General features: G+C 39.9%; 1 protein-coding gene across 3 annotated transcripts in view; it reads right to left on the bottom strand.

The window, feature by feature from the left end:
• The window catches only part of Grm1 (glutamate metabotropic receptor 1), a 386,914-nt gene that overhangs the window by 261,489 nt on the left and 102,176 nt on the right, over positions 1-23,249 (bottom strand). For all 3 annotated transcript variants that reach the window (XM_075949016.1, XM_075949025.1, XM_075949032.1), the window contains exon 3: positions 2,447-2,696. In XM_075949016.1, the coding sequence (XP_075805131.1) occupies positions 2,447-2,696 (250 nt within the window). The remainder of the gene's footprint in view (positions 1-2,446; positions 2,697-23,249) is intronic.

The following is a 23,249-nucleotide window of genomic DNA, read 5'->3' as shown; positions in this document are numbered from 1 at the left end:
ATTTACAATGAAATATCTTCTGTTACAATCCACACTAAAACTTATTTGTCTTTTCCTATATAAAAAGAGGTCCTGCCCATTGTCACCTATACAATGTCCTCTTGTGAGCCTGGCAGAAGCTAGCCTTATACCATGTCAGAGGAAAGAAAATGAACTCGGCAAAGAGTGACTCCTGACTTTATAACCTGAACGTATCCTGGAAGTCATTAGTAACATTCTGGACATGTCTGCTGAGTAGAAGCTGAGCTCAGGCAGTGTCTACTGGCAGCACTCGGGACAGAACTAACCCGCTGAAAGAACAACTGGCCACCTGAGGGGAAGGCTGTATATGTATGTATATGATTATAGCCAACATTGTCCCTTGCTCAGTCCCCAGTAGATTCTTACCTGGATCTTAAAGGAGTATTATGAACAAAAGCTATAAAGTATTATTTTCTTCAAAACCTGCTAAGAGATAGAAATAAGGGCCAACATCAGTTTGATAAACCCTCACAGAAGGCAGCCTAGAGAGAAAAAGATAATTTCCCTCACTTTGGCAGGGTGTGCTACAGTTTTGGCACGTCAAGGAATGCATGTCTTAGGAGCAGCAACCATTGGTGCAGAAAACAGTGTTCTTAGCAATGTGGGTATTTGTTTGGGAAACAGTTCCTAAGAGTGGAACAATAGAACCCAGCATGATGAGGGCAGGCAGACAATAAGAGAAATGAAAGAAATACAAGGGCAGGTGGCTGACCTCTCCACAAGTAGGTGCCCACGAGACTCTCAGAACTGCTTACATAAGCTTAGTTTCCTTGTTAGCATACAAACTAGAGCCACCAAGTCTGAGGTGTCATTTCACCACCTTTCCCAGCTTTGAACAACAGTGGCAGAATGGATTTACACTGCACTTAGAGCAGCACATCAGAGCATCATCCTCCATAAGCAGTTAGTCTGCGTACCCCAAAGCTCACATCTGGCACATCTGCTCAAAATTTCTTAAACCAAAGTAGATCACCTCCAAGATAATAAAGAGACCTGAGTGTAACTGCTTTTGAAATGGTAAAAATCAGATTTTTTTTAAAGTAAAAATTCTTTATAAAAAAAATAACAGTAACAGGCATTTTATAGAAGTAATTGAAGAGTGACTAGCGGGTGCCATCTGCCCTGGTGCTTATATTAAGAACAGCATTCTGAGTAACACTTCAACCATGCTGTTTACATCCTTTCCCTCCTAAAGGAGGCAGGAATCTTCTTCAAATGCATCTCCTTAAAGGGCCTGCTTTCTTATGACTATGGTAAGTGGTTTCACACTTCTGCATCATGCTGAAGAAGCCAAGACGATGACTATGAGCACATGTGTGCCCGTTTTACCCAAACTCAGTAATTCCTGGGGTTTGAATCCCAATATGACCTGTCCACCATGCCTCCCTATCCCTGGAGAGTGTCTCAATGTCTCTTCGCTTGTTGGTTTGTATTTTTGTCCTAACTGTTTCTCAAAAGCCAATGAAGGGTCTCGGGCTGCTAATTCTGGATGATAGTGAGAGTGAACACAGGGCAAGAAGAGAGAGTTCACTGGGGACCTGTAGATGCTGATGCTACCATTTCCCAGCTTCCAAGAGAAGGGGCCAGCAATTGAGGTCATTCTGTAAGAGCAACATGAACATACCCCATCCGCTGTAGGGGAAAGAGGGAGCACCAAAATCTGGAGGAGAATCAGGGTACTTAGGACAGGTGCACCTTTGCTGAGATGGAATCAGTAGAGGAAATGGCATTTCGTTTATGCAATACTAAGAAGATAACTTAGTAAGCAAAGAATCTGTTTGATCAAAAACTCTGTGTGTGGGGGGGGGTAAAGGATGCTGGGAATGGGTACTCACATACATTCATATCCTCTAGAAAGAGAAATGAGACATTGAATCCATCACAAGATATCTGCAAAAATCATACTGGAACACCATGAAATATCCTTCACATACACACACACACACACACACACACACACACACACACACACACAGCATACTGCATGTCTACAAGTCCATTTAGTCAGTTCTTTACATTTCAACTGTTAAAATCTATGTTCTGTTCCTATCACTGCCCTCCACTCACCAATACTATGCTGGGTACTGTTCGCTCGGATCTGGAGGAGGTCAAAGCAAAGGACGAGGAGACATGCCAGCAAACAGCTTTGTGTCTCTAATGGAGTCTCATCACCTTGTTACCAGCCATTCTGCTCGGCATGCCTCTGTCTATGCTAGACACACCAGCAGGTCTGCGCTGCCTGAGGAGGGCCACAGGTGCTCGGCTCTGTCCATCTCACCTGGAGTCAAGAAGCTTGGTTTTATAAAGGATTCACATGTGTGCCAACGAGAGAGAGAGAGAGAGAGAGAGAGAGAGAGAGAGAGAGAGAGAGAGAGAGAGAGAGAGAGAGAGAGAGAGAGAGAGAGAGAGAGAGATTGAGATTTACCTTCCAATCAGTGAGAACTCGCCCACAACACCCAGTCGTCGCATGGCACTCAGGAGTCCCCGCACCGTCATGCCCTCGCAGAAGCAGACCACAACTCTGGCCTTCGGAAGTCGCTCCCGGAGCTTGCGCAGGAGCCGGTCAAAGCTCTTCTCGCCCGCATTACTGTAGATTTTGTCTGAGTGTGCGATGCAGAGGCCTTCCTGGGCAGCCAGTTCTTTGAAAGCGTCCATTCCACTCTCGCCGTAATTCCCTGTTCAGAAACAACCAGCAGATGTTCAAGACCTACGTGTCAGCCACATCCCTGCCAACTGGAATAAGGACTTGGGGGTCTGGGGGTAAGTGCGTGCAAGGGTATGGGTATTGCCCAATAATTCATAAGTCTAACTGGGGTCGAAAGGAGACCTCTGTGGAGTAAAAAGCATCAGATACAGCCAGCAGTCAATTCTATGAAAGCCAACAGAAATTACATGAGCTAGGCATCCATCCACAGTAGAACATTGTTAGCGAAATGAAGGATTGCTGCCCTACTTTACAGCCATGATTAATAATACATGCCCCATATTTTAAACACGTAGGAAAGTTGAGCTCATTGGAACATAGGGATCAACTGGATTTCAAGTCAAGGCACAGAAACTCAGACTAGAAAAGAAGTCCTACAAAATCTCTAAACTGGGCACTCTCCCACTGCCTGAACAACTGGGGTCCTCATTTCAAATTTTAATAAGAACACAGAAGGAAAGTTAATAATTAATCCAACTGCTGATTGCAACATCTATAAATTTTTCCTCACTGACACTCATATCTTCTGTCATTCTGCCCAACACAAGTCTTAAATGCTTAAGGACAAAGCCAACCCCTGTTCAAGGTCAACAGCTCCCATGGCTTCTTGTCTATTTTAATATTTTCTACTGTGATGCTTCTCCCTTTCTTAGGTAATGGATTTCTTCCTTTTTGCTGTGGGACAATGGTCTTGTACCCTGTAAAGATTTGTCACTTGTATTGGTTTAATAAAATGCTGATTGGCCAGTAGCCAAGCAGGAAATATAGGTGGAGCAACTAGAATAGGAGAATTCTGGGAAGAGAAAAGGCTCAGTCTGCAGTAGTCACCCAGACATAGAAGAAGCAAGATAAATATATGTCACTGATAAAAGGTAACACAGACAATAATTATGGACTAATTTAAGATGTAAGAATTAATTAATAAGAAGCCTGAGCTAATAGGCCAACCAGTTTATAATTAATGTAGGCCTCTGTGTGTTTCTTTGGGACTGAACTGCTGCAGGACCAGGCAGGAGAGAAACTTCTGTTAGCACCTTTTAATATGTCAACTAGAGAAAAATTGTTCTTGGATTAACTGTCTGCCTAAGTTACTATTTCATCCACTATTCCAGGTCCCCACAGAAACAACTGCATAGGTCAATAGATTTGCTTCTTAATTTTCCATTCTCTCTTTATTTTCTGTATTTTTAATTAAGTAACTTGCATTTTATTGGTTAGAAGTTTACATACATTTAATGTTTAAGCTTCATGAATTTGGATATATATCCACCATCTCAAAATTGTCCCACCAAAGTCCTTTGTTATTAGAGTTACCAATCATCCCCTGTTGTTATAGCCCATGATCTTCATTTTAATCAGCAACTTGCTGTATTCAAGGCCACACATCCCTTAAAGCCTTTGATATTCCTGACTCTTGAAACTCTCTAGTCCCCTCGCTACTAAAAGGCCATTCCTTGGTTCATTTGCTTTATTTTCCATCTCTGCTCATCCTCTGAATGTCGTCATGCTAGGAGTCCATCATGGGAAACTCTTGGCTGACTCTCCCACTTCAGCAACCACTCACAGCATATGCCCTCAGGTATTGTTTCAATAGGACTGCTTAGTCATATACTGTAACTTCAGGCTGAAAGATACTTTAGAGAAAAGACTGTGACATTCATTTGCCTGGCTGACATGTCCTTTTGTGGGCTGCTCAGATTCAACACATTGAATTCCTTCTCTACTTTGTAAACATGCTTCTTCCAGATAAGGTCTATTAGAAACTCTAGCCTCTCCCCACCAACTTTCTCAATAACAAAATTGAGGAATTAGTCTAGCATCTGCGTTTTCACCAAATACAGGATCCATTTCTATAGCCCTTGTCTCCAGAGCATTCTTAATCCGGTTTCTTTGCTCTCTTTCAGTCTCTTGCCCATGCTTTATGTCCTGTTCCCTAAAGGAGGAGGCTGAGATAATGATTCTTGTTCAGAGAACTGATGGAGGGCAAGAGAAGCAGAGATGCAGAGGAGAATAGGAGACAAGTTCTAATTAAGCAGGAAGCTTGTCTCAACTAACAATTAGTTGCAGGCTGGTCCCCACAGGAGGTGATGGAGAACCTCATTCCACATGCTCAGCCTCACCTCTGAGCAAGGGAATTCTTGTCAGTCCATCACCAAATATGCTTCCCAAAGGAGGTAAGTCATAGCTTAAAATTAACAGATGCCTACTTAGGTTGTAACTTTTAAATAAGACTTAGTTCAGTGAACCAGAGAAAAGGAATCAGGGAGGGTGGCCAAGAGTATCCTCTTCACAAGCACTCTCAGTTCTCAGCTTGGCAATGGCCTTAGCCTCATGATTAGACTCTCCGCTTGTATTGTTGTTCCCAGTAGTTCACTTCACTCCTACTGCTCTGATAAAGTATGGTTCCTTTACAAAAAGTTCCAGTGTCTTTCCAACATGTTTAAACAGCTAATAAAAGCTCACCTGGACCACCATGCTATACCCAGGCGGGTCCTTCCACCTTCTCCAACTGTGTCTCCTACTTTCCCTCCCTCACCTTCCTTACTACTGTGGCCACTTTTTTCTTCCTGGAATACCCCAAACAATTCATTTTCGGCACTAGCCTTTTTCCAGCATCTGAACAGACACTCTTCTAGCAGATAATCTTATCGATCATATTTCAATATTCATTCCGCTTTGTCTGAAAACTCTTCTAATTAGCTTAAATTGCCCTCTCAGAAAACTTTGCTCAGGTTCACTACTTTAATCCCAATGTCTTTATCTGATATTTTTGCTTGTGTTTTATTGTACCAAGAACATCAGTTTCTTGAGAGTATCACCATATGACTTGTTATGTGATGCATGCTTAGTAGAATGGTTTTATATACTTAAATTCATTACTGAGAATTTCACTCAAGAGCATTTGTTATGACAGGCCAATTGAGAAGTGTACAGGAATATAAACAAGTAATTTAAAAATAAACAGTCAGTGGGTAGAAAGTTTACAAAAATCACTGGATCTTATTAACTATTAAAATGGTGCAATTAAAATAAGGCAAATTGTTTTATTTATCAGAATGTCAGTATTTCATTAATAATATTCAGTCTTGTCAGACATGGTGATGCATGTCTTTAATCCTACCACTCAGAAGGCAGAGGAAAATGGATCTCTGTGAGTTCAAGTCCATTCTAATATATATAGCAAGTTCCAGGACAGTCAGAGCTATAGAGTCTCCAAAAAATAACACCAAAATTAATAATAGCAATAATTAATAATAATATTGAGAATTAGCAAAATATATATGCCTTCAGTCTGAAGAATGTGATTATAATATTTTCAGAAGATTTGGCCATATTTTAAAACAAAAATAAGGTGTCAGATAAATACAGCAATTATTTAGTCAAACAATTATGAAATAATTTGTTCCAGAAAGGACTTGTAACTTAAATTTTAACATCTGTGAAAATGTTATAAGCACTGATTATATGTTTAAAGAAAGCTTTCTTGTCTCCTTTTTCATAAGATTTTGTGATCAAATTTTATTTTTGCCCTTTGACAGATGAAATATTCTACATGGTTTAGTTTAGAGATGACCAAATGGAATAATTAACACATCATGAGAACTGCAGGTCCCTGGACTTTGGAAACATGTCACAGCAAAACAAAAAGCACTGACTGGTTCTAAGAGAGAAAGTCACCAGATGCCTTTTTCGTCTGTAAGAGAGGGCATGAGGAAAGAAGTGAGATACCACTCTCAGGAAATACAGTTTGGGGAATCCTCATGACACTGTGGATAGACTCAGCAAATGTCGCTCTCAGTCTGTCAGGAGATGACACTGTGTGACAGATCACCTTACATCTGAGTCACCAAACCTGGGGCTTCAACCCCCAAAATTAATTTAGTCCTTCATCACAATACACACAAATTAAGTGATTAAGGGTGTTCTTTGCATGAGAATAAGAAAATGCTTGTGTTCTAAATCTAGTTATAGCCGTGGACTTGCTTAGTTCAAACCCATCACTCTAAAATAGACTGAGACACCAAGCAGTGAAATGTCTCCATAGGCATGAAACCTTCTTATGGGAGAACTAAATGATTGTGGTCGTAGTTTGAATAAGACTGTCCCTATATGGCCCTATGTGTTTGAAAGTTTAGACACCAGTGAACAAAACTCTTTGATGGGATTACAAGGATTAAGAGGTGTGGCCTGATTAGAGGAAATGTATCATTGGGAGCATGGTGCCCAACATGGGGCAACTGCATCCACATAAAGCCTGAGAGAGCTTGGGAAGTAATTTTAGACAGAAAAGAATAGAGTTAAGCACGGCTTGTTGATAACTGCAGTTTCTCTGGTGGGTTCTGTTTGCTAGAGGCAAGCGTTCTCACTTAAGAGATGCTTCCTGACTCAGCTTTAGCTGTAAAACCTTGCAGCTCTTTTAAGAAGTCCTGCCATGAAACTCTTAAATGGTGTTGATAAAAAAAAACTGACTGCATGCTTTTTGGTGGTGGCAGGGACCTTGAAACACCATAGAGTTGTGGCAATAAACATGGCTCTGGCCAGTACCTCTGTCATGAGGCTGGAATCTCAGAAAACTAAGGAATGGTCTGGACCCAGCTGTTAACGCCACGGCTTTAATTCTAGCCATATTGCTTAGCAAATTAAAGGCTCATGTGGTCAGAAAAAGAGAGAGGTATACAGTAAAGATAGATTCAAAGACGAAAATAAAACCTCTAAATGGTTTAAATGTGTTTAAAAATATATGTAGGGTTGGGAGGAAGCATAAAGTCCTCAAGAAAAAAGAAAAAGGAGAGTAGTTGGGTGTGGTAACATACACCTTTAATCCAATACTTGGAAGACAGAGGTAGACAGATCTCTGTGAGTTCAAGGTGTGGTAGCACACACCTTTAATCCCAACACTTGGGAGGCAGTGGCAGGCAGATCTCTGTGATTTCAAGGACAGCCTGATTTACAGAGTAAGTTCCAGGACAGACAAAAATGCACAGAGAAACCCTGTCTCAAAAAGCCAAAAATTAAAAATAAAAATAAAAGAAATAGAGGTTAAAATAAAGCCACATAAAGATGAAAATTCACAGAGAGTCTGGATACTGTATGTTATTATGTTCTCTTTGAATTGTTTGAATGCTAAGGAAGGAGCAACAGCTGCTAAAAAGTATTTGTTTATAAATGCTGCTGAATTAATCCAAGATAGGTATTTTTAAAATACCTTGACTTCAAAATTGAAATCAAAAGGTATGTTACTTTGGAGAAGAGGTTTTTCTTTTGTTTTCACAGAAAATGAGAGGCTGTAGATTCATTCTGGGTTAAGAAAAATCAGGTTTGATCAAGAAAGACTCCCTGAGAAATCTCCGATAGGAATGATGGTCCAGATATCTGAGTTCTACATTCAGAACAGATTCAAGACTGCTGCCTGAGATAATTAAGCCTCACAGGATACTCCAATCATGACTTGATCATAATTATAAATTTTCTTTGGGTCCCCATAAGATTATCAACACCCCCAATCAGCAGGAAGTAGTCTGGAAAACTACATCCACATTCAAAAAAAAATGAACTATGGATATTTTCCTTTGTTTAGAATGTTGGTTACAAGTTGTTATTGATAATGATCAGGAGAGAAGCTAAACAAAGAATATTAGAGTCAGAGTTTTTATTTTCAAAAAAGGTGGGGGAAGTGCTATGGGACAATGGTTTGTACTTCGTCAATTGTATTTTAATAAAACACTGATTGGCCAGGCAGGAAGTAGAGGCAAGGCAATGAGAATTCTGGGAGAGGAAAGCTCAGTCTGCAGTTCTGACCCAGCCACTGCAGAGCAATCAAGATGTGACTGCGTCACTGAAAAAGCTACCAAGCCATGTGGCTAACATAGACAAAGAATAATGGGCCGATATAAGTTTTAAGAGTTAATAAGAAGCCAGAGCTAATCAGTTTATATTTAATATAGACCTCTGTGTGATTTCTTTGGAACTAAATGACTGCGGGGACCAGGCAGGACAGAAACCTCTGTCAAAAGAAGTGGGCTTTGAAGTTTAAAGAGCCCAAGCCAAGCCCAAGACAGCCTGTCTGTCTGTCTGTTCTCTCTCTCTCTCTCTCTCTCTCTCTCTCTCTCTCTCTCTCTCTCTCGTCTTTGTCTCTCTCTCTCTGTCTTAGCTATAAATCAGAATGCATTTCTTAGTTCCTTCTACAACACCACTTCTGCCTGCTGTCATGCTCCCTGTCTCCATGTTTCCCACCATGATAGTAGACTAAGCTTCTGAAACTAAGCAAGCCCCAAGGAAATGCTTTCTTTTATATGAGTTGCCTTGGCCATTGTATTTCTTCATAGCACTAGAACAGTGACTAAGACAGTTGTTAACTTTCCCTGACTATTAGACTTCTTTTTATTGCTACACACACACACACACACACACACACACACACACACACACAATTCATTGTGTGTTTAAATAATCGATTATAATATCTAGGTTGGTTAATTCATTCTACAGGGATCTTGTTCCAATTTTTTATTCATATGATATGTGGCTTAGAGTACAGTTTTTGTTTTGTTTTGTTGAGATAAGGTCTCACTGTGGCTCTGGTTGACTCTGGTAGACAAGGCTGGCTGCATTACACAGGCATCCTCCTATCTTTGCATTCCTGCTGTTTAAATTAAAGATGTACAGCACACATTCTGCATGACTATTTATTAATAAATTGATGGAGAGCTGAGAGTTATGCCCTGGGTTGTGTTTAAACTGCCTGTTTCAAAATGTCTCCAAGCTTGCATACAAATTTACATAGATAAAACAGCAAAATTTTCCTTTACAAATCTTTATAGTTTAAAACTTGTACTCATAAACATTATCTTATTGATCTCTCAAGAGTGCAATCATAGCCTAGCATAATCATCATCAGAAAGACTTATTCCAGCAAGTGATAGGCACTGGTACAGAGACCACAGCTAAACATTAGGCAGAGCCTGAGGAATCCTGAAAAAGAGGAAAAGAAAGGATTGGAGGAGCCAGTGAAATCAAGGATACCACAAGAACATGGCCCACAGAATCAACTAACCAGGGCTCATAGGGACTCACAGAGACTGAAGTGATAATCAGGAAACCTGCATAGGTAGGACCTAGGTCCTCTGCATATATGTTATGCTGAGTACCTTGGTGTTCTTTCAGGACTCCTACTAGTGGAAACAGGGGCCATCTGTGACTCTTTTGCCTGCTTTGGGGACACTTTTCTTCCTATGGTATGTGCCTAGTCTTATTGTAACTTGTTATGCCATGTTTGGTTGATATCCCTGGGAGGTCTGCTCTTTTCTGAATGGAAATGGAGGAGAAGTTGATCTGCGGGAGAGGAGAGATGGTGGGAGAGATTGCAAGGAGAGGAGGGAGGGGAAACTGGTCAAGATGCGGTATATGAGAGAAGAATAAATGAAAAAGAAATGAAAGAATCCATTAGCCTATAGAGGATCAGACACAAATGACATGAAAAGGGCAAAGAAAAATCACGTCCCATTAAAGCTCCCACTGCGTTACCTTCTATTACAAGCCACTGAAACAACGGCATGAATAAGCATGCAGTGCAGATGCCCGGGACTAAAGGTCAGGACAATGCATAAAGTATGCACTACTTGTTCTGAGTCTTAAAACATCACAAGTGTAGCTTCCACAGAAGGGAAACTGGGTGAGCTGTCTGTCGGGCCATGAACACTGCCAGAGTGAGAACAATACATTCAGCCAGAGGCTCTGCCGTCCGCCAACTTTAAACCACCATCCTGCCCTCTGCCCTCCTCTTGGCTTCCCAGGTATTGAAGAATTTATTTAGGTACTTCTCAGGATCTAGCCCTAGGGAAAAGTTATGAATCTGTGAAAATAATTTGTACTAAAACACTTAAATAGTAAAAAGGCTGTATGATTTTGAATACTTGCAGCTAATAAAAGGTGTGCATTTTGTTTTCATTCTACTGGTGAGTATTTTATTGAACTTTCAACTTAAAAATGCCTTTGTTCTGACCTTTAAGGGTTGCCAAGAAAGATCATATACTGGATTATCTTTCAATCTGATATGTATTTGCTGTGTCTAGTGCTAGGCTAAAGAGCTAAATATTAACGTGTCCACTGAGGAAAATCATGTAAGCCACATGCCCCCTTTTACCAGTGCAGACTTGGAAGCTCAGACAGAGTAAGCAGTTTTCCCAGGACAACCCATTGGTGCATCTAAGCTTTAACACTTGAGAAATTCTTGCTCATAATGACCATGCTGTGTGGTTCCCAAAACAAACTCACAATTAGCCATGGGAGGTATAGCTCAGGTGTACAAAATACAGAACTAAGCTGAATATGCTAGATAAAAAACAAACAGTAATAGATTTGGGGAAAATGAGCAGGAGAAACTAGAGAAAACCACTTGGGAAAAGGAGGGATAAAACTGACCCTGTAAGAGGGTAAGGAAGGGTTGACATTCAAGGGGATTGGAAATGGTTGTGAGGCTGCAGGTGATATTTCTAGAAGCAGTGGGGATTCATTCTGGAGCAAGCGTTTCATGGTCGTTTATAGATTGACGTTCTGTGACACTCTCTAGTGAGACATCTGGCATAAGATTCCAGCATAAAAATGTGCTATATGTTGCTGCAACATAACAGATTTTATGGCAGACTTTGTTCCTAGTACAATGTTGTCTGAAACCTAGAGAGTAAGAGTAGCCCATAAAATAGAAAATTCATGTCAGAAAGGCTAGTCTAACGCAGCCATATGACAGAAGAGGTACAGAGTAAAAGAAGACGTGCTATAAACTAAGCATCCAATCATCTGCTAGCAACACATAGAAAGGGCACAGGACTCACTGAGAAATCCTTAGTATTGAGTAACTAAGGAATTTTAAGACAATATGATTGGGCAGTATTGTCTATACAATAGTAACATTAGGAAAAGTACTGACAATGGGCATAAACATTGGAACTATCCAAAGAAGGAAAAACCAATGGCTACATCTAACTCTAGATATTCTAACACACATATGATTTTAAAGCAGTCAGATAGGATAATATTGTGTGCTAATATTCTTAATGTTGCCCTTGAATAGACAGGAGTGTTACTCTACCACTTTAAATAATTTTCTTGTTTTTCATTGCTATTTCTGTTGAAATACGGCTGCTGGGGCCTGGGAGATGACTCAGAGGGGAAGCGGTTGCCTTACAAGCATGAAGGCTAGATTTCTGATCCCTAGAATCTTTGTAAATGCTGGGTAAACAGTAAACCTCCCTGAAATTCTAGTCTCTGGAGGTGGAGACGGGGAATCCCCAAGAACGTCGCGCAGTGCGTCTGACCTATGGGCAAGCCCTGGGTTTGACTGAGAGACCTTCCCTCATTGAATAAGGTACATGGGGTGGAGGATGATTTTCAACATCAATCTCAGGCCTCCATATACATCACATACATGTGCAAGTACACCTACACATATAAACATGTACACATACACACACAACAGAAAAATGATTAATCAATTTAATTAGAATACTCTAATTTGACATTTTTAAACCTTGGTCAAACAACCGTATTTACATCTACACATCCATTATTCAAGGCAAACATGGAACTATTTTTTCTACCTCTTATAGAAGTAAAGGCTTTAGCCTTGGAAATAACACTACTCTAATATCCTAGGCATACTTGCTCCATGAAGCCCTAGGGCCACCTGAGGGTGCCTGCCATTCTAGTCTAGTCTGTACATACAGTTCCAGTCAACAGATAGCTTCTTGAGACACACTAGGCAAATACTGATAATGTCCCATTTTAAAAAGAATTATAATAAAGAATTGATTTCACAGCATATTGTAGAAATTCATAGTGGAACATCCATCACTCATGGGAAATTCTTCCTTCTAATCTAAATTTCATCCAATAAAAGTCCACATTCATTCTGTCTTCATTCTGTATGGAGACAGGTATCAGCTAGGTCGATGTGGGGATAAAGGCACTCAAGAAGTCACCATTGTTCAACTTTGTTGTCTCTCAGTAGAAAAATGACCTCTGCTACTTCAACCTTTCCCTGGACCTTGGAATTCATTTGGCTCCCTAGCAAAGAGGATGGTTCCTTGCCTCCGTCCAGACACCTGCTGAGTCCTCAAAGACATCAGCATCCTGGGTCTGGCCATCAGTGAGTGAGTCATCCCCTGCCTTAGGACATTCAGGTGACAGCCTGTACAGAAACTGATACACAAGGTCATTGAAGGAATTGCTGTAAACAGGACTGTCCCAAAGGACAGAGCTTTTACCAGCAATTCCCAAACCCCTGTTTGAAAAGCTGCAAGGAAAGCATCAAAGAGATTTATCATGGTGTAGTTGCTTTCTTTATGGCATGGGACTAAGGAAATGTGGTACTTGACTTTGTGCCTCATGGTGTTCCTACTGCTCCTAGCAACTGAGTGGTTAAGAGTCTGATCCAGGAGGCAAAGCAACCTGTTTCAATCCTGTTTACTGGGCACTAGATAACCTTAAGGAATTTTCCTTTGATAGCCCTGGGTGCCTCTTGAGTAAAATGGAGGTTATAATATACATCACAAAGCCTTTGTGGGTATATTAAATAGTGTGCTAATGAATGTAAATTTTCTAGAATGCAGGAAAATGCACTAGAGACTGGAGAGATGGTTCAGCACTTAAGAGCACAGCAAATACTGTTTTTGCTAAGTACCTGAGTTCAGTTCCCAGCACCCTCTTGAAACAACTTACAATCACTTGTAACTCCAGCCCCAGGGGACCTAGTGTGCTCTTCTGGCCTGCCCAGGTATCTGTATTCATGTGTATGTACACACAGAGACACACACGCACACGGACATACACATGCACACACACACGATGAAAAATGTAAGTCTCTCAAAAAAAGGAAAGAAAACTCTAAGCTTCTCTATCCACGTCTCTCTACAGTTGTAGAATCTAAAAATAGCATACAGCATTAACATTGACCAAGAGTTTCAGATTTTTTGTCTTTCTTGATCCTATTTATAAAACCCAAGCTCATGGTTGTTTCTAACTTCAGAAATTGACTTTGCACTCATGGTTTTATGTGCCAAGTTTTCCTTGTGACATTTTGATGCCCTTGTTTTTTTCACTTTGGGGCATTTGATGTTCATATTTTAGAAATACATTTAAGCCAGGTGGTGGCAGTGCATGCCTTTAATCCCAGCACTCAGGAGACAGAGGCAGGTGGATCTCTGTAAATTTAAGGTTAGGCTGGTCTACAGAGTGAGTTCCAGGACAGTCAAGGCTCTTACACAGAGAAAACTGTTTAGCAAAACAAAACAAAAGCAAACAAACAAAAGAACACATTTAAATTCTGTTTGTCTACAGTGAGTCTGTCACTGAGTCTTCAAAGTACAGCTATCGGGGTTCCCTATGTGTATGTTAAAGAGTTCTAAAAAGAGGTCCAATGTATTATCTGTAACTTCAGGTGACTATAAAAAAGAAGTTAAGAGAAAGCAAAATGTAAGAAGGATAAAAATACAAATGAATCATCATTATTTAAACAAACAAACAAACAAAAAGCTTTCTGTTTCAAAGATTCCTCATGGAGGGAACAGGTTCTCATGGGCAGCCTTCTTCACACCTGCCTGTTTTCCTGAGAGCTACGGTATCCATAAACAATCAAAACTGGGAATGCTGCATCCAGCAGCAGGTTCTACAAACATGTTCCAAAATGCATAACACACAGACACACACAAGGAAACTATACAAACTATTCAATAATCCTAAGCATTGCCATGGTAAGTAAATTATTCCTACTCTTTAGTGAAAGTTTTGATAATAAGCTGCACATCATTGGGCCTGTGTTAGATCATCTGCATAACCTTTGGGTCAATAACTCAATGACTAACTTTATTATCTAAAATCTTTATCACAGCACATAGGCGGGAGTAATAATAAGCAAAAACAAATAAAAAGAGTGTCAACAATAAGAGATTGGCTAAATAAGCGTTATGTACATGAAGATAACATCTACAAATGTTCCCTAGGGTAATGCAGAATTGTATTAAGTAACAAGGAAAGTATTTATTCCATACTGTTCCAAAATGGCTAAAATATTTTGTGCAACAAAAGCTCATTATAAGCCTATGTACATACAGAAGATTTGAAGAATACATAAAATATAGCTGAATTTTTGTGTGGTATGATTATACATGGTTATATTTCTCTGTTTTATAATTTTAAATAATTTTTGATTGTTGTTGTTAAGAAAATAACTTTTACATGCAAAATTCAAGAAGTCCTTGCTTTTTACTGCTGAGTAGTACTCTAATATGTATATATTCCATACTTTCTTCATCCATTCTTCCATTGAAGGGCATCTAGGTTGTTTCCAGGTTCTGCCTATTACAAACAATGCTGCTATGAACATAGTTGAGCATATACTTTTGTTGTATGATAGGGCATCTCTTGGGTATATTCCCAAGAGTAGTATTGCTGGGTCCAGGGGTAGGTTGATCCCGAATTCCTGAGAAACTGAAACACTGCTTTCCAGAGTGGTTGCACAAGTTTGCATTCCCACCAGCAATGGATGAGTGTACCCCTTTCTCCACAACCTCTCCAGCAAAGGCTATCATTGGTGTTTTTTATTTTAGCCATCCTTGGACTTCCCACAGGGCAGGGAACCCTGATTGCTCTTTGGGCTGACGAGGGAGGGGGACTTGATTGGGGGAGGGGGAGGGAAATGGGAGGCGGTGGCGGGGAAGAGACAGAAATCTTAAGAAAGAAAGAAAGAAAGAAAGAAAGAAAGAAAGAAAGAAAGAAAGAAAGAAAGAAAGAAAGAAAGAAAGAAACTTTTAAATTGCATTGTATAGGGTGGGAACTGAAGATCATATCTAGTCCAGCACAACTACTACAGTACTCCATGGAAAATTTTGTATAAGAGAAATTAACCTCTAATCATGCCTAGACAACAAATTTTATTCTTAAAGGAAATGTAACTAATATTATTGTAATTGACTTAAAGTTACCTATAGGCTATGTGCTACTTCCTGCTAAACTTGGATTGAAATTAGCAAAGTTTTCACTTGAAATTTTGGTATGTCTTCTCTATTTTTTAAAGCTCTATCTATTTATGAATCTATCTATATAACTACTTCCTCTATCTATCTCCATTTCTGTCTCTCTCTCTGCCTATTTTAATGTTTATCTTTGTTGTTTCTATCTATCTCTATCTTTGTAAATTCCCTCTGTCTAGACTGCTTGCCTGGCCATCTCTTTCCCACATAGGGAAGAAGCTTGTTTGCAACCAAGTTGCACATATTTCACTGAAGTTAATTCCTGGTTAGCTTGAATCAGCATAAACATATTTAAACATTATCAAGCATAGATAGCTAATTTTCTTCCTAAATAAAATATAACTAGTAGTATTGAGACTACCCTTAAGCCCTTGCTTATGTCCTACCATATCTTGGATTGAATTAGCAGATTTCTTATTTGAAATCACAATAAGTTTATTGGGCTGAATTGAGACACACAGATGTGTTCATTTCATTGGGAAAAACAGGCCCTAGGTTTTTTTTTTTTTCAGATAGAGAAGATCAAGAAAGGGGCATTACTCTCTCCCCTGGAGCCCATAAAATGCTGGATAACTCTAGCTGAGATGCACAGCATGGCCTCACTGACTGGTCTCACACACAGTGTGCATGTCCAGGACTGAATTCATGACTGTTCTGGGGCTTACACTGGACTTGATCCCCAGTATTTACACGGGTTATGCAGTTGCTATATGTCTGCCCAAGGGCTCACCTGTATGGACCTATCCAAGCTATGTCTGTTGTGGACTCAAGTCCTTTTGTCTCTGCAGCAGGCAGCATCTTTGCTCTCAATCCTGACTTTAAAGCAGCAGTTTCTTCCCAGACAGTGATTTGAGATTCCTCTTTTTTTCTTTTTCTTTTTCTTTTTGGTTTTTCAAGACAGGGTTTCTGCATGTAGCTTTGGTGCTTGTCCTGGAACTAGCTCTTGTAGACCAGGCTGACATCGAACTCACAGAGATCCACCTTCCTCTGCCGCCTGGAGTGCTGAAATTAAAGGCATGTACCACCACCTCCTAACTGAGATTCTTCTCTTATCAACACAGATTTTATTTGCATTCATATTAATGCAAATAGAATTTATCCTATTATTTCTAGAAGTGGTTATAGAACTCTACTATCACTTCTTTAACTTGCATTCACTCCGTAACTCACATCTATAAAGATAGACAGACAGAGGGGAGAGAGGTTTATTTCATGCTGCATGATGTATGATATGGGAGTTGATATCACTAAGTAAGATTGAAGAAGATCGGAATACGTAAGGACCTGCATTGACTTCTTCCAGATTATGTAGGTAAATGGGATTATCTAACAAATCACTGCCACTAAAGTCTTTGCATGGATTATCAATGCATCATTATTCAATAAATCCTGGCATTGCAAAAAGACACAAAGGTGTTTGTTTCTGGAACAGCAAGCCAAGGACAGGCAGCATTTTTTTTTATGTGAAAATAATGGTAAATAAAAGTTGGTTAAACAGTTTCTGTCTCAACTTCCTGTCACTGAAGTTAAAAATAAAAAGAAATCAAAGCATTTGGTCAAGGAAGGTAAGCACTTTGCTGATTGGAAAACAGTGAAGAAATGGGAGCATTTATAGAAATAATGTCTTCTTTATTCTTCTTACAACTCTGTTCTTCCCTATGCTGCTTCTCATCTTCAGCAATGCTAAAATTTGTCTCCAAAAACTCAATTCAACCCCAAAACATGCCTCTATAATATCAACTCAATGACCAATGCAAGCCTTGGGTGTCTAAGAGAGAGTGTAAAGTGTTATCTCTCAGGGAAGCAAAGGTCTCGTGTCTTGCAGAGTAACATTGATAATGTTTGAGTGTATCACAGATGCTGTGACTCTTTCCTGTCTGGATTCCTTAAACAACAGGGAATAACAATTTGCCTCGCTTTTATGTCACATTAAATATTACAAGTAATTCATTTTAATTTATTCAATTTTGGCTCCTTGAGACTTGGTTTTGTTGTGCAGTACAGGCTAGCTTTGAACTTGTGATCTCTCTATGTGAGCATCTTGAGTGTAGCTATGTAGTACCTAAAGATAACTCAAAATATATAGGAGGATGGGCATCAGTTATGAGCAAACACAACATGAGCAAGTCACCATAGACACGCAAGAATGACTATACATAGCATTTCACAGTAAAATGTCCAGAAGAAAGCCAAACGCAGCTAATGTCTCCAAAACGCTGTATCCTTGAGCTATTTGTTATTTGATTGTCTTGGCTCACATCAAAATGTGGGGTTCATACTAGAAGATCCTTCAGGTTCCTTATAGCATAACATTTGGTGATTCTAGAACAATATGAATCAGCACTCTTTCATAATCTCGAGCTTCGTGTCAAAACATTTTTCATATTCTCAGTTCTCTGAGTAGACATCTGCTTAACAGAATTTTCCCCAACAGCTTTCTCCTCTCCCAATCTGATTTCTCTTACAAGTGTATCACTGTAGCGGAAGAGAAAGCCCTTGCTATGGAACCATTTAAATCCTGTCTCATCTGCAGACACATTTTCACCAATACTGACTTTCAGGCAAAAGCCATTGGAAGGCAGGGAAGGAGACACCGCCCTCCAAAGCAGCTGACAAGAGAGGAAATAAGGCCGTGTCCAGAACAAGGTCATTAGGTGAAGCTGAACTAATAGGCAGACTGCCCTCCATCATGGAAGTGTTGCTCAGGAACCAGCTGCTCCTTTGCTTGTCTAAGTATCTGTTTTTAGCCACCATTTGCTCAATGGAATTAGCCCAGTTCTGTTACCAACTTCTCAGGTTCCTTCTATGTAACCCACATTTTCTGTCTTGTACATCATCAATAAAAAAATGCTGCTTCATCAAACACATTCAACTTTTGGTCAAAGGGACATTAAATTCCAAAGTGAATATTTCCTTTAATTCAAAAGACATAATATCACATAACAGTAAAGGTAGTGAATTAAAAAAAAAAACAGTAGAATTGATCCTGTGAAATCTAATCAAGGCTTTGATCTACCTCATGGTGACTCTAACAGTCTGCTAATTCCTGGCCTGTCCCTGCTCCAGTCCCATTGACTGCACGGGGTGGGGGGCGGGGCTACCATGGATAGCCAAGTCTGTGTTATGGGTCTGTAAATCTAGCCTGGGTTTTGTATTATTGTGGGGATAGTCCATTTCATCCTGCTTTGCATGACAGAGTCTTAGTCTGACTTTTGTTTTATCTTCTATTTATACTGTGCAAAGGAGATTCACCACTTCTTCCATTCTCATAGACTAAATACTCTGTTTTTAAGAGAAGTTACCCGCTCAAATGGTGAGAAACAGGCACTTGTCTGCTTAGTGTCTGTGGGATTTGGAGCAAGTCAGTTACTTTCTCGGTCCTTTGGTTCCCTTTTCTTGAAGCTGGGAATGAATAACAGTAACTATTGGGGACTGGAGAGATGGCTCAGCAGTTAAGAGCACTGCCTGCTCTTCCAAAGGTCCTGAGTTCAATTCCCAGCAACCACATGTTGGCTTACAACCATCAGTAGTGAGATTTGGTAGCCTCTTGAGGAAGAGACCTGGTCAGTCTTCCTTATCAACTTAGACTATGCAACCCTTAGACTTAGAATCAATAGAACTGCCATATATGGCCTGGCCGTGCATGTTTCAGCATTGCCAGGCCATAAATTTCAAAATTTCAATAGTATCAACCTCCAACAAGCTATTGTAATAATTCAGTAATGTATGCAAACATCAAGATTTGCATCCATCAAAAATTAGCATTTGCATGCATTGGTAGTATCTAAAATCTTATTATTATTAATAAGTAACATATGAAAAGTTGGTATTATTATTATATTATATATTATAGCATCCTAAGTCGTGGTACTGTGTTCTAACCAAATTCTTTTGCATTTTTAAATCCCTCTAACATGTGGCATGTTAATAAAATAGAAGCATACACTAAATAAGAGAAGGTGGCCTAAGGAATCAACTTCTGGAGTTCACAGTCTTGTTTAGAATGCTGCATGGAATGCTGTACATGACAAGAATGGGCATGGGTGAGTCAGACGGGTAAGAAAAAGGGGGAGTGATGGGCTTTATCTTTAAGTAGCAGTGAGCAAAGCAGAGTGAGTGAAGTGCGAAGAACACAACCAAGGAAATGTCACTGGGCATCTGATCCACTCTTCTGGCCAAGGCATTTGGAAGAGGCCTTGAAGATGCTGCTGCTGCTGCTGCTGCTGCTGTTGTTGAAAGTGCCAGCAAATGTCCACTTCACTCAAGACACCCCTTTCACCTCCTCCTGAAATCTTACCATTAATAAGGCATTACTTTTCTTTTTCTCTGAAAAGAGAATGATCCTGGAGAGGAAACACATTAACCTCCAACCCCCTAATAGAATTTGCTTTCATGGGACTTTCTGAAAGCAGTGGGCAGCTGAAGACATCATGAGGCCCTGGAGATGAGGTTAACAGAGTCCTGTATTAAAGTCAGAATTTGTCAAGTCTACAACACAGCTGAGTCCTGGGTATGTTCCCTAGGTTATCCTCAGACTATGTACAAATAGCCGCTGATGGCGAGTGATTCCTTAAGTCTGTTGTTTACATCCTCGCTCTTCATTTGGATTACAGGACACCCAACAAAGGAGCTAGCTAGGTGGAAAACTATCAGCTTCCATGAGAATGTAAGAGACAGAGATGTAAACGGATGAGACAGAAATGATCTCAAAGAACTTGGAGTAGAGCCCATCTTCCATAGTTTTCTCTGGTAGTTTTCATCACTGTGACAAAAAAAAAGAAACCAGCAAAAACACCCAAGGGAGGAAGGACTTATTTTGGGTCAGATTTTTGAACATTCCAGTCTATAGACACTTGATCCCATTGCTTCTGTATCTGTGTGAGAAGAGAATAGAGCATCATGGGAGAGAACATGCAACTCCCAAAAGCCAGGAAACAGGGCGAGAGAGCTGGGGGGGGGGGGGGCGACCCAGGACAAAATATAACCTGGAGGTAGGCAGCAAGGCAGCAAACCACCAGCTAGCATGCAAGGGCCAAGTACTAGATAAGATCGTAGATTTTAAAAAGGCCTGTGGATGAATAGCTACTGATACATAGAAGGCGAGGAAACACAAGATAGAAAAGGGAGTGTCCTGACCTAACGAGAAGGGTAAAAACAACTTGCACAAGGGAGATTCATACATGCTTTGGAGATTTTTTAAATTTGTTTGATCATCTGAAGTTTGCCACAAACTCACTACATAGTTAAAGATGACCTTGAACTTCTGATCCTCTAGCTTCCACCTTCTGAATGCTAAGAACTGTAGAAGTATACCTCCGCACCCAGTTTATATGACGCTGAGGGTCAACATAGGGCTTTGTCCATGCTAAGCGACTACTCTATCAGTTAAGCTACATCCTGGCCTGCATCTGTGGCTTTAAAGAATATGACTCTTTTGATTGTAAAGGTTCATAAAGTAAGGGCTTCAAAAATTTTTTTTTACCGTAAGTCTCTTCCCTGGACTTGATCTAAAGTGCGGATATCTACTGCTCTTTGCAATTAAAATAAAAAAGAGGGAAAAAAGCATTAATTATGAACACTAGATAGCTACACATATAATACATGTATATAATACTTGTAAAAGTTGCCCTTAGTAAAATTTAATTTGAATACATTATATTTTTCACTAATAGTGAAACCACATTCTTATGCTTTCTTCCCTATAACATCAATGACTAGGTTACCCATTCAACAAGAATCTACCTGTCGGCAAGAAGCTTCCCTGTGACCTCCCTACCCCAACCTTTTCTTCTCTCTGTAAACACTTTGTTCTACTGTACTAAGATTCAATATTCATCCCTGCTTACTATGGGTAATTGGTTATAGGGCTTCCAATAAATGCCAAAATCTAGATGTTCAGTTCTTATAAAAAGGAACAGTGTTTACATGTAACTTACGCACACCTTCTTCTATGCTGCTATCAGAGTAAAATTATACTATATTGTTCAGAAAATAATAACAAGAAAAAGCTGTCTTTACATGTCCAAGTAGAGAACTAAGGTGTATGCATGTGTGTGCACACATGTACTGGGGATTGAACTCAGGGTTTTACATGAGCTAGTCAGTACTCTCCCACTGAGTTATATCCCATTCTTACGTCATTTATTTTAATACAAAGTTTCACTAAGTTTCCCAGAGTGACCTTGAACTCACTCCATAGCCCAGACATGTTTTCAAAGTATTATACTCCTGCTTCAGCCTACAGGAGCTGACTTAGACAGATATCACTCCTTTTGAATATTTGAACCCATGTTTGGTTGGATCCATACATATGGCACCCATGGAGGCAGGTTGTCGGATTAATTGAATTTCTGGATTTACACATCACTTCCCTTCAGCAGCCTCTAAAGCAGTAGCGTGTACATGTGGAGTTTCTATAGCATATTAAAAATTATGCAACTAGGGAGATGATTTAGTGAATAAAGCACTTGCTGATACAAGAATGATGGATTGAGTTTTAATACCCAAAGCCCAGGTAAAGCCAGGAACAGTAGAACACATCTGTAGTCACAGAGCTCCTACCGAAATATGAGCAGTTCCGATAAACGTGTCTTGAGGCACTCTTGAGTGAAGTAATTTATTAAACAAACACCTTTGCTGTGTCCAGGTCTGAGCTGGTTGAGTGGGCGTTTACTGAAGCAGTTGCTGTCTAGCTCTTCTGCTCCTGAAAAACCACACAGAGTTCTAATGGCTTTTGTAAAACAACTTTCAAGGATCAAAAAGAACCTTTGGAGGACAAGGAGAACACTGAACATCAAGGCACTCCAGTGTATTATTGTTAATTGGACAAAATACATCAAAACTTAAACTGTGGTGATATGCCTACTAAACTTACTCCAAGAAGAATCACCTCATAGAGAAAATTAGGGACTCACAATGATAGATAATCTTTGGTGTATATATTACCTCCTTCATGAATTCACAAGGAACTTCAGAGATGAGCTATTCCATCATCTGCAGCACTCGGCAGGACAATGTCCCAAACCAGCAGGAGTAAAGCCTCTAGCTTCTCAGTACTGAACTGGTCAAATATCAAATGTCACCTTCCTTAGATTTAGTTTCCTTCTTCTAGGCTTCTTTTGGAGAAATTAATGATTTTTACATAGAAAATATCAGCCGGCAGTGGTAGCACACACCTTTAATCCTGGAACTGGGGGACAGAGAAAGGCTGATCTCTGTGCGTTTGAGGCCAGTCTGGTCTACAGAGCGAGTTCCAGGCCAGGCTCCAAAGCTACAGTGAAACCCTGTCTCCGAAAAGAAAACAAAACCAAAAACCAAAATTAAACACACACACACACACACAATCAAACAAAAAAAATACATAGAAAATACTAGTCAAAGACAGGCAAGGTGACAGACACATGTCTGCAATCTCAACAGGTGATAAACTGAAGCAAGAAAGTTACAAGATAATAAGACACTTATCAGGGAAAAAGAAGGAGGAGGAAGCTTTTGTTTAA

Source organism: Microtus pennsylvanicus, chromosome 1, assembly GCF_037038515.1.
Source record: "Microtus pennsylvanicus isolate mMicPen1 chromosome 1, mMicPen1.hap1, whole genome shotgun sequence".
Taxonomy (NCBI): Eukaryota; Metazoa; Chordata; class Mammalia; order Rodentia; family Cricetidae; genus Microtus; species Microtus pennsylvanicus.
This window is presented reverse-complemented; position numbering and strand designations above follow the sequence as displayed.